Source organism: Prunus persica, chromosome G1 (genome assembly GCF_000346465.2).
Source record: "Prunus persica cultivar Lovell chromosome G1, Prunus_persica_NCBIv2, whole genome shotgun sequence".
Lineage (NCBI taxonomy): Eukaryota > Viridiplantae > Streptophyta > Magnoliopsida > Rosales > Rosaceae > Prunus > Prunus persica.
Window position 1 is genome coordinate 3,054,967 of NC_034009.1, and position 13,269 is coordinate 3,068,235.

Sequence of the window (13,269 nt, forward strand, 5' to 3'; positions counted from 1 at the left end):
TCGTTTGTGGTGTCGACTGCTTGAGCTAGCTGAGTTTTGTTGATTTGATATTGGCAAAGAGGCAGAATGATCTGGTTCAACCTCAACTTCCTCATCATCATCATTGACATCAATGTTGGTTTTTATAATTAAAGAGAGCCTCCTCTTACTTTTTTTTTTTTTGGTGTGGGTTGAAATCTGATCTCATTAAAGAAACCCAGAAAAAATAGATTACAAAGCAAGTCACAAAAACCAGGTAGAGGCACCTAGACCTCAAAATCAAAGCTAGAACCAAGCTTCTCACCCAGACCAGTTCAAAACTAAATAAAAACAAAATACATAAGATAACATAAAACAAGGAATTCGGACAGCACCACCCATAACCAATCAACAATGTCCCAAACGCAAGACCAAACCCACTATAGAAGAAATCGTAATCAAAGGTACCAAAGGAAAATGGTGATGACTCAATTGCTGTTGCTGCTACTGTTGTGAAGTTTGTGTATTCATTTAAATGGTTTAATTTGCTTCGGTAATAGGATTGTGCAATTCATTCATTAAGCCCATGTCCAATGTTTCTCATTTGTAAAATAGGTCCTTTTACGATTTAGCTTTCATTCATGTAAGTAAGCATAACCTAATTTCAAAAACGAAAAATACATAACCTAATTCCACAAAAATTTAATAAAAAAATTGAAATATATAAAGAATAGAGAAGAAGCAAGAAGAAGCATATTGGAGAGAGTATGAGAGAGAGAGAGAGAGATAGAGAGAGAGAGAGAGAGAGAGAGAGAGAGAGAGAGATTGTGAGTGAGAGTGAGAGATGGATAGCTGGAGAAGAGTGAAGAAAATAACCTTTGGAGAAGATAGCAGAAAAAAACCCTAGGGAGAAGAAGAAGAAAAGAGCATTTGATTTTTTTTCGTAGAACGCGTGCTTAGCCGTATAATTAAGCGTGTATTATCTAAACCGGACTGTGTGGATTGTATTAGTTAGTTAGGTAAGGAGAGTATTAAAAGCTCAACCCGTATAAAATAGTCGGGTAATTAAATAATACAAGTTGACACCAAACACCTGACATAGACTATTTACTCCTATCCAGAGTCTAATACGGTATACCAAACGAGCCCATAGGGCGGTGCGGATGAAGTGTTTTTTTTTTTTAATCCATTCAGTTACCGGATAAGAGTGTTGTCCCTTAACTTCGAAGCCCATTGTTCTTTTTAATGATTTATTTTTATCTTTTTCGTTAAGATTTTTTCTTCATTTTATCCTCTATGGTCCTTAACCAGTGTATTCTCTTGGAGGGTTTCTTTATGGATTGATTCTTCATTTTATACATATAGTCATGCTATTAATCAAATAATTAGCAACACGTAAACACCTAATATAAAAAAATTTATTAAATTATAATATCATATATAATATAGTGCTTACGAAATTTAATATCAAGATGAATCCAAGCTCTCAATCTCCTCCAATTGCATCTCTCTTTCTCTCTCTCTTCTTATTCTTATGCAAGATACTCCCATCCGCATGCATGTGGACTCCATTTTGGAATTCTCAAATAATTCTTGCTTGAAAGGAATTAACATCTATTCCTATTTATAGTACGAATGAGAGTTGGGCTAAAGATGAGAGGTAAGGTCATCTCCAGTTATGAGTTATATCCCAAATATAGCCCTAAATTAATGCAAAATTCATTTATAGTTATGGGTTAAATAAAATTTTGGCCAAATTTGAAGGGCCACATTTGGCCCGGATTTGGCCCTTTAGCCCTCCAACCGGGCCAAATGTAGTCCAGCTTTGGCCTAGGCCAAATTTATATGGGCTCCATCCATTTGCTTTTCAACAACCAATCATTAAAGCACTCTCCACTCCCCTTTCTAAAAATAATAAAATATGAAGGACCCTAAAATATAGCCCTACATGGCTGGAGATGGAAAAATTTAACCCAGCACTATTCTATAAAAAAAATTAATGTTTTGGGGGACTAAATTTTTAGCTTTGGACTACATTTAGCCCTATGATTGGAGATGGCCTAATGTCGGCATAATATATAGCATGCGTTGTCAATTAGCATGTGATTATGAAGGAAATGCTGCCAGCTACAGGAAATGGTAGCATGATGTGTCTCATGCAATTAAAGTGGTTATTATTAGCATTTATCTATACACGTGAGATTTATTCCCCCTCTCTTATTATTACATGTAAAGTAAAAATTTGAGTCCCTTACTTGTTAATGTCAGGACGACTTGTTGTGAGAGACTGGTTGCATATAACAATTTCAAGGAGGATAATTGTTTTCTATACTAAGTGACGGACTTTCAAAGAGGATATTTGTTTCTATAAATGCATCGAGGCCAAGTGTACGGGCTGTTATATTTGATTCATTTCCAGTGGTTGTACACTTGTACTCGTGCATTTATAGAAAGAAATTACGCCAAAACCAAAAGTTTTATTTGCCGAAGGAGCCCTGGTCGGATTGTTGTGTTCATTTCTGCTGCGAACGTTGTGCTCTCTGTCAAGAACATTCTCAGCTCCAATCTAGAGGCTTCGACCCTTCGAGAGCTTCTAATCTAGCACAATCATCAAGTTATTATGAGCCTTAATTATCAATTTTATATCATTATCATCAACATCATTTGGTCCTAATTACAGTTAACGCTTTTATTTTGTTTTTGTATGTAAAATTTAGGTTGGATCATTGGGCCACCAACTTCTGCTCCACAGGTATCCATGCACAAGTGATCTTGAATATACATACTTTGGCAGACAAAGGTCCCGTTAGCAATTTTTTTGTTTGTTTAATTACTCAGTTAACAAAGGCCCTGTTAACAATTATTAGCACAAACAATCATAAAGTGTCACCCCCCGAACTCGGGGTACGATTAATTGAACTATGAACTAGTGTGTCTTTTTTTAACAAAAAAATAATAGCAATAGTCTAAACTACAAGGAGATGGGGGTTTCACACACACACACACACACACTAACCTCTTATATCTCTCCTTCTTGGTAGGAACTTGATCAGGATTGATTGCAAAGTAATGATTCTGCACAATAGGGGTTTTGGCTGGTGCATACCCTAACATACCAGTTTCTGTCAACATGTCTAGAACAAACTTCCTTAAAGATAGACAAATACTAGTAGGAGAGCGAGTTACTTCAACTCCCAGAAAATACTTCAAAGCCCCCAAGTCCTTCATCTCAAACTTTGAGGCTAAGCACTTCTGTAATTTATCCATTTCAACAATATCATCACCAGTAACTACCATATCATTGCTATAGATTATCAGCAAAGTAATATTACCATCCATACGTTGGATAAATAGGGTATGATATGAGTTACCTTGATGATATCCATACTTCTTCATTGCTTTAGTGAACCTTCTAAACCATGCTCGACGGAGACTGCTTCAATCCATAAAGGGCCTTTCGAAGCCTACACATCTTCCCACTGTTATTAGACAACCCATAGCTAGGTGGTATGTCATGTACACTACTTCTTCTAGATCTCCATGCAGAAAGACATTCTTCACATCGAATTTTTGAGAGGCGAATCTAAATTTGCTGCTAAGGACAATAAAACTCTCACCATATTCATTTTTACCATCGGTGCAAACATATGTGATAATCAACTCCATACGTCTGCGTATACCTTTTGGCCACAAGTCTCGCTTTATATCTGTCTATTGTGCCATCAGCTTTGTGCTGAATTGTGTACACCCATCAACATCCAACATGTTTCTTTCCATCAAGTTACAGAACTATCTTCCATGTTCCATTCTTTTGTAAGGCCTCCATCTCCACACTCATTGCTTTCACCCATTTTGAGCTTGCAAAGCTTCTTGCAATCAATTAGGAATTTTAATTCCTTCCATCTGATCGACAAATGTTTAGGTTGAGGTGACAATCTGTGTGTGGAGACATAATTAGCAACGACATATTTCACTTTGCCTTCTAGTGAGAATCTGTCGTGTGGTATTTCCTTGTTTTCTCGAACATGTAATTTCTTCACAATTTCAACAATATTTTGAGAAGCACTAGGATCTAAAAGACTTACCTTAGGGGTGTTTAGTGGAACATGAGAAGGTGTGGTCGAGAAAGGGGGGTCGCTGCCCTCCAGTTCAGGATCAGTGATGTTTAATTCGGCTGGACTGTTCGGCTTGGTTAGATTGTTCGACTCGACTAGATTGATTGGCAGCCTGCTTCCAGTACTTGCTTGACTCGCTCGGTTGAGTTAAGTGGCACGGGTTCCAACGCACTATTTGTGCTTCTTTCCCCTGTATTTCTATCTCAAACCAATTATGTGCTTCTTTTATTGTATTCTCCCCCTGAAGGACATGATTGGGCACATCTGACACATCTGACAGAAAAAACATCTTGTCCTCCACAAACATAACATCCATGATAACATAAAAGCGGCGACTAGAGGCGTGGTAAAACCGGTAACCCTTTTGTTGAGGTGCAAAACCCACAAAGACACATCGGAGGGCACACAAATCCAACTTGGTCCCGTGAGATTTATTGACATGGACATACGCCATATAACCAAAAAAGAGTGTGAGATTAAGATGGTAACAAACAGGAACATGAGCTGCCAATGCCTGAAGTGGTGTTTTAAAACCCAAAATACGTGAAGGCATACGATTAAGAAGGTAGATAACATACTGAATAGTTGTGGTCCAAAGGGTTTGGGGAACATGCCCCCAAGGAGAGCTCAGGTAGTTTAAAAAATACGACGATTTTTGCGTTCAACCACACTATTATGTTCTACAGTTTGCGGACACGTAGTTTCATAGAGAATGCCTTTTCAATGAAGAAGTTTGCGAGTGCGTGGTTAACAAATTCCCCTCCATTATTTGAACGAACAACTTTCATCGAACAAGAATATTAAGTTTGAATCTTCTGGTAAAAACAATTATCAATGAAGATTACAAACCACCGAACACCAAAGACAATAGTAATTGGAGATAGACCCCAAACATCTGAATGGATTAAATCAAAAGGAGATATGCTTTTATTCAAACTAGGTGGATAAAAAGTTTGGTGACTTTTTGCAAGAATACAAAGTCTCGTACTGAAATCAGAAATTTTTACTCTACTAAATAAAGATGGAATCAAAGACCACAAATAACCAAAGGAAACATGACCCAACCGCCGATGCCATAACCAAATCTTCTTATGCTTCTCACTCACAACGCCTCGAACCTGATGCAATGTCATCCATATAGTAAAGCCCCCCTATCTTAGTACCACCTCCAATGATCCTTCTAGTATGAACATCCTGAAGCAAACAAAAGAAATAGAACATGAGCACGAAAAAATCAAACTGTTCGGTAACTTGCCTAACAAATAATAATTTATGGGACAGAGCATGAACAAGTAAAGTTTTATGTAAACAGAGAGTAGGAGTAAGAGTGATGGAACCAGCCTCAGTGACTGAGTTAGATTCGCGATTGGTAGTAACCACACTTGTTTTGGTAGGAGCAGTCATAGAATATGAAAAAAGGATTTATCATAGGTGATATGATCAGTAGCACCCGAATCGATAATCCAACCTGTATCTCGTTGGTCGGAAAGTACCAAAACTTTTCCCTGGTTACATTCTCAGTCAGCGAGCTCTGGAATGGATAACTGAGAGAGAATAGTAAGAGAATCATCAACTGAAGGTAGAGCCAGCCACCGGGCTAACAGAAGACAGGCAGGCAGAGGCAACAACAGCTACATGCTCCCGCCATTCTTTTTCCTCTTGTGCACCATCTTTTGTTGCTTCTGGCTTTCTAGGAACCACTCTGAAAACCCATTCTTATGAAAACACATGACCTCTGTATGACAGTTCCCATTACAGTAAGTGCAATGCATGTTTTCTTTTTGCTCAGGGGTTGGTCGGGGAAAAGAAAAACTAGCAACAGGGGCTTTGGAAATCATGACAGCAGAGGATTCAGTCTTTCCATCCTTTTTGGGCATCGTCTCTCGGCATTGGGCCTCTTTATGAACAAAAGCAAACGACTCCTCTAATTTTGGCAATAGACTCAACCTCAACAAATCTCCTCTAATTTTATCAAACTCATCATCTAGACTAGTAAGAAAATCATAAATACGGTCTTTTTGTATCTCGGCACGTCGAATCTTCACATCATCAAGGCACTTCATGTTGATTGGTCGACGACGGTCTAGTTCCGACCAAACGCTCTTGAGCTCAGCAAAGTAAGATGCAATGTCGCGACCTCCTTGAGTAATACGGGTTTGTTTACATCGTAATTCATAAATCTGCGACTCATCAGTTGCGTCATAATACATATAGGCTATACTCTCCCAAACATCTTTAGCTGTTGGTAGATCTAAGAACAAGTATACTAAATCAGGTTTCATGGTTTTTATCAACCATCCTTTAACAATGGAGTCCTTAATACACCACGAATCAAAGCCACTTCCCTGTCAGATAACCTATTTTTCCCTGGCTTGACATATGAAGCAACATTATCTTCAACCAAGTACTATAGTTCTTTCCATTCAATCGTATAGTAAATGAGGCAGCGAAAGTATCATTAAGAACTGTAACAATTGGTTGCGTCATGGCCTGATTGTTGAGGGTTTTTGAAGGACTGAATTTTGCGGCTGCGGTGGGGTTGTCTAGAGCCATGCAGGAGAGAGAACAAGTTTGGATGGATTGGTGTTGTAGGAATCTTTTGCCGCACTAGGTTTGTGACGACAAGGGCTTAGCCGTTGTTTTGCAGCAGCTAAGGTTTATGTTTTTTTAAGAGACCGAGATTAACCAGCTCTAATACCAACTCAAACTAAACACAGGATTGAATAATTGTAATTGATATTATATTTCTCCAAAAGGAAGATAAATAAACAAGTACAAGTTGACTTTTCCTACAAGGAAAAATAATTAGCTAATTATAAGAGATTCTAACTAGATAATGATTCTAATTGGGTAACATGAATTACATCAAAAAATCAGGAATCACTAGATCCCTGAATTATGGCTCATGCCAACGTAAACCTCTAGATTCAGTTTTCAGATTGATGAGTGAAATCTTCTCTTTACTCCTTCGTTTATGTATGAATTCCAACCAATCAAGTCAATTTCAAGTGACATGTTAGCTTTGTCGTTTTATGACCACCTCAATTACTTGTTCAATGAAATAATTGCATATAAGTCAGTCGTCCCCAATAATTTCACCGAAGAAGACAATAGAGCTATACGAATGCAATGCAGGTTGTATTTAGAATTATAAAGAAAATGTGTTTTTCCATCTTCTAATAGAGATGAAAATTCCTCCAGTGTGCAAAAGAAAAGTTTCTATTCCATGGTGATCCTTGTTTCTGGCCCCTGATCTGAATAATTCTTTAACTGAAAAGATTATATTCTATGGTGATCCTTCCATCTCTCTTTCACTTTGTCTTTTTCACATTTCTTTTCTTCTCTCTCTCTCTTAGAGCCCTTCCATCGGTTGCCCCCAGCCAGGGTAGAACTCGGGCCAGCTCACAGGCAAAACCAGCCCAAGCTCGAGCCTGAAGGCAGCTAACGCCAATGCCTGTGTTAAAATTTTTTTTACTGTTGGCGCGTGCTAACGTGAAAAAAAAAAATTTGAATTTACATGTGCTGACGCTAGGTTGGCATCAGCCCTAACGTCCGCCAACAGTAACAATGGCGAAGCCAGGATTTCATGTGTGTGTGCGTCTCTTACAAATTATAAAGAATCAAAAGTTCGAACTCACAATACATACGAAAAATAGTATATATATATATATATACACACATGTAAAGAATTATATTGCTTATTGGTTGCAATCATAATTGTCCTCGACAAAGGGATAGGCAAATACATTTTAAGTAAGAAAAATTGTCAGTAATAGACAAAGAGTAGCGATTTAGCAAATATTTTTAAAGCTTTTTCCCCCATTAAACCCGATAGAAAGAAAAAAAATCAAAATTTCACAAACTAAAAAAAAAATATAGGTCCCTTCATGCATTCATATTATATATGAAAAAAATATTTTATGTAAAAATATTGACTAAGTATGAAAAATGGTTTTTCAAAATAATCATTTTCTCAAGATAATTTTTGGCGGCTTTTACTCCTTACACATCAAATAAGAAAACTTGATTTTATGGGATTTTAGTATAAAGTATATATTGATTTAATGAGCCATCATTTTTAGCCTAAATCGTATTTTGCATTAAAACTGATTTTTCATATTTTGATTCGGTGGGAATTTAATTTTCTAGTATTTTTATTTGAATTCAAATAGGGGGTACTTCCTTATGTACATTGTAAACTTAAGTAAATTGAGCAATATAAAAAATAAATGACAGTAAAAGGAAAAAGAGATTTACTTAAATACTGAAAATTGAAATAAGATAATCTGTATACCTGGAGTGCACTACCACCAACTGAGCAAAATGGTAATTTAAAGCACCTCCTTGTGCCTTAATAGATCCGCAACAACATATGTAGATACATATCAAATCGTAAAGCATTTGAAATAATATACATATAAAAATACATAACAATATATTATTTTTAAAATATAAAAAAACTTAAGTAAGGGCCCAGGACTACATTAATCCCAATGTGGCTCTGCCCCTGACAGTAGCACACCACATATGGCGCATTCTGGTCGCTCCGATTGTCTTAAAGAACTATCATAGAATATGAACGTAAGGCTGCTAGCTATAAGCAGGGGATGACAATTGACAACTCAATAGGTGACAGTGCTTCTAGGTTGACTATAGGAAAGTGACGTGTCCAACAATAGCATGATGAAAGTTGATTACTACAACTCTTAAACTTAGCATTTAGTTTTGCATGCAGGAGGTGACGAGAGATATCAAACAAGAAAATATTAATTATTACAAAAGGCAAATATATTTATATGTTACGGGCAAAGATAATTATTATTAAATATATATAATCAATTAAAACATATAACTAAATATATAGTAAAATATTAATTTCCCAAAATATTAATATATTTTTGAAAATACAGGGCTTCACACGTGCATCATTATATTTAAGATTTTGGAGATTGTATCACCAAACAATTGTATACTTCCAATCCCATGTGGATCGAGCTTTTGCTTTTGTACACCTTGACTATATAAATTAGTTAAATACCCATTTCTAAACATACTTTTATAAAGAAACCCTATACCATTCAATATATATAAACACATCCAAAATAAACCTAAAAATTGACAGTTGTCGATTTTTTAAACTCAATAGCTATGTTGGATTACTGTTTTGCCATTTTGCTTTGTCTATTAATCAACTCAATCTTCATCAACACACATCTCAAACTTTCTTCTTCTTCAACAATCGAGCTCTGCTTCTGCTTTTCTCCTAATCCAATTCCCATTTAATCTTCATCGTCTCCACCACAGCCCTCGCCGGCTCCATCACCACAACCCATCGCCGATTCACCTTTGCCTAAAACTCTATCTCCGATTTCCCTTCCTCCATCTCCGTCGGACACTCCAATGAACGCACCATCCTTCTTCATCTCCGACGCCACCGCAATCATCTTTGTCTCAATCTCCGTCGGCCGACGACACACCTCCAGTTCCTTCTCCAGCATTGTCGAATCTGAGCAACGTCAACCACAACAACCTCAACGCAGACGGAGTAGAGACCTTTGTTCAAATCAACAAGTATTTTAGCTTTTCCTTATAGCAATTTTTGTTTTATTGTGCAAAGGGAATTGTTTTAGTTAATAGATTTGTTTGCAGTTCCAAAAACGCCGATATGCCAAACTGGAGAAGTTTCGATGTGGGAAAAAGAGTTATGGGCTCAAGTTGCTTGATGATATATTTAAAGGGCAATTTCTCAGAGATTATGGAAAGCCTTAAAAAGAGGTTCAAAAAAAAGAATTTTCTGAATAAGATCAAGTACAAATAGAAACCATACCCCGTATAGAGTTTCCATAATAAATCTACCATCCTTAGAGGCACAAGGTATGGTGCCTTGCTGAAAGAAGGTGACCTGCATCAAGGAAGTGCGAAGTAAGCAAAATCATCCCAGAACTAAAGCCTTATTCACAAAGTTTAAGAAAAAATAATCTGAAAACTTCTTACCTGGTCAGCTTCATGACCAAAGTATTTTTGACTTTCAAAAAATTTCCGTGTGGCTTGATCAGTAAATGAACTAAGAAATCCTTTGGAGGAATGAGTCCGGCAAAGAAGGCAGGGATCGTACTTGGATTGAGCGTTGGATAAAATTGGATACGCCGCTAGGAGAGAGATTCTCTGAAGAACTACTCAGTCTCTCATGCACAAAAGCTCTTAGAGGTTACTGTGAAAATTTTAATTTCTCATAATTTTATGTTATTGTTAATTTATGTGTTTGCTTAGCATATGATTGAATTAAGGTTTTGGCAATGGTGATATGGTGATTCAATTTGATTCTTCATTCTTTGGAGCGTTGACGATGCTAGAGTTGGTGGTAGTCAGAATTTTGGGATGAGTTCTTGGCGTAAAATACTTAATTAGTCAATATGAGTCATTGATGTATTGCTTTTTCTATTTTAGAATGATATAATATTTGGAATTAGTGATTTAGTATTCATTATGCTTGTTTTTCTCATTGTTTTTGATTTGTTTGGCTCTATCTGTGTATGCTATCTAATGTTTGGTTACTGAGAAAATTGATAATTACTGTTCTTGGATTTAGATTCTCAGTGATCTAGGTTCTTTGTGATTTTAATGTGTAAAACACTATTTAGTGTTAACTTGGTTTTGATGTTTGGTACTGTTTGGATTTTTTTATCGTACCTATTATGCAAATGAAATGACGTAGTATTTAACTTCTAGTAAGTGGTATGAACAGCTGTTATATTGTTCATACCCTGCAACTAAGATGATTTCTATGACATAGTATTAACAGTGCACTTCTATGACATAATATTAACAGTGTACTTCTATGACATAGTATATTAACAGATTTTCAGTAACAAAACATGCTCTATATTTTGCTCTATATGTAGCTATGCACTTGAAGTTTATGATATGCATAATGTAATTTTTACTAGGAAGATAGTGTTATGACATAGTATTAACAGTGTATTTTCTTTTTTCTTTTTCTTGTAGAGGTATTTCCTTTTGCCTTTGCGATTGTTTCTGGTGAAACTGTGAACAATTGGAGGTGGTTTCTGCAAAGGATATATATCGGATGTCTTGCTGGGCCTTTTTTTGGGTTTTTTGAGTTTTTTGTATGAAATGGTATTAACAATGTACTTCTATGACATGGTATTAGTAATGTACTTCTATGACATGGTATTATCAATGTACTTCTATGATATGATATTAACAAAGTACTTCGGGTTTGCTGGGCTTGTTTTGGGTTTTTTTTTTGAGTTTCTTGTGTTGGGCTTATTTTAAGTAAATCAATGGCAGTCATATAATTTATAGGAACTTTAACACTCATTTCTTATGTAGTAAATGGATTTTAAGTGTGTTTCTAAAGTGCATTTCATGTGGAGTTTTTTTTATTTATTTATAATTTTAATCCCTATTTTGGATATATTAGTGAAGCTCCCATAAATGTATTGCTTTATATTTAACAATTATTACCCTGAAATTTGAACTCGTAGAAGAAAAAGTATCAATGTGCTTGTCAGTGTCTGTTCTTAGAGGGTTCTCCCGCATAAATTTTGGGTATATTTCCTTTATAAAAAAATGAAACAATTTGACAACGTACTTTGCACGTTGTAGAACTTAAAGATATCACGACATGCATGTTTGCCTTGCGAAATAAGGACCGCCTATAATATTGCGTTCCAGTTGTAAGTGGATAAGGACCACCTTTGTCCTCTAGGGTTTCGTCTAGTCTAGGATCTTACCCAGTATACACTCATTAGTCTAGGGTCTTACCCAGTATACACGCATTATTTGTAAGTGGACATAAACCATTTGTATTGATGCTTTGTAAGTCTATATAAATTATTGTATTGACTCGTTGTCAAGCAAGGCACTTGCACGTCTAATCTTACATTACTGAAACTTTTCCATTTCCAGCAATCTTTTTTTCTTGTCGAATTTTGATCTCATAAAAGAAAACCATGAACGTTGATCATGGTCATCGACCTCAGCAGTGGTCGCATGGTCTTTGTAGCTGTGGAGAAGATAAATCTACATGTAAGATATAAATTCTCTCTGCGGTCAAAATTAACTTTGTCTATTATAGTTACATGACAAGTTAAATTTATACCAAGTAACATTTTTTAGCACTTCTTTTATAAATATATATCTACTCAACCCACCCATTTGGTGAAATTGATCTTGTGGTGTAGGTTTCATCACATGGTGTCTCCCATGCATCACCTTTGGCCAAATCGCAGAAATTGTCGACGAAGGACAACATTGTAAGTGTCACAAGACCAAAAAGATTTCACAAATCTATAAACATGGCGAATTTATTATTTTTCCCTCAAAGTGGTTGTATATATAACTAGTCTCTCACATTTAGTTCTCTAGTAATAATCACGTGATCATTTAGTGTGAGAGAACGGTTGCGATGCATAGACTATTGTATATGGAAAAGTTAACTTCTCCTTGCACCGAGTATGCTTGACTTTAATTATTAAGATGATTAGGTCAATGGTGTGTTACTAATGGTTGGATTTTGTAATTTTAGCTTGCCTTTACCATGGCATAGTGTACGGGTTCTTGATGACGATTTCGTGCCACTGGGTCTACTCATGCGTGTATAGAAAGAAATTGCGCAAAAAATTTGGTCTGCCGGAGGAGCCTTGCACTGATTGTGGTGTTCATTACTGCTGTGAAGCGTTTGCCCTCTGCCAAGAACATGCTGAGCTCAAATCTAGAGGCTTCAACCCCTCCAAAGGTTTTAAACTAATCCTACACCACACATATATGTCGTCGTCGTATAGTTATGACCTTAAATTTAACATTATTTACATCATTCGGCGGTACTTCAATTTTTATTTTGTATTTGTTTTTATGACGTAGGTTGGAATGGGCCACCAACTGCTGCTCCACAGGTGCCTCCTTCCATGACCAAATGATCGCCAATATACTTGGCAGACAATCATGTCGTGTTTGTCTTCTCCATGTCTTTTTTGTTTTTGTTTGATGGAATTTGCTTTGTGTTGTATGAATATATATTGATGTTGATAAAGTGCGTGTATAAGCGAGGATGTTCCAGATCCAACGTATTGTAATGAATGTGGCGTTGTTTGTTTTGTGTTCGCATACATTTCACATCAACTGGATTAAGGAGCAAAAAAGTATTATTATAACTTGTTAACATGATCAACTA

At 36.3% G+C, this 13,269-nt stretch overlaps 1 protein-coding gene and 1 long non-coding RNA gene across 2 annotated transcripts; both read left to right on the plus strand.

Annotated features, from left to right (window-relative positions):
• LOC109948908 lies at positions 9,071-11,802 on the plus strand. The gene is made up of 3 exons (XR_002271355.1): positions 9,071-9,644; positions 9,723-10,280; positions 11,079-11,802. It is a non-coding gene; the product is annotated as an uncharacterized LOC109948908 (long non-coding RNA).
• Positions 11,879-13,202, plus strand: LOC18788297 (cell number regulator 10). The gene is made up of 4 exons (XM_020562771.1): positions 11,879-12,125; positions 12,281-12,352; positions 12,625-12,834; positions 12,960-13,202. Exons 1-4 carry the CDS (start codon positions 12,050-12,052, stop codon positions 13,013-13,015), a joined length of 414 nt encoding a protein of 137 aa, XP_020418360.1. The 5' UTR covers positions 11,879-12,049; the 3' UTR covers positions 13,016-13,202.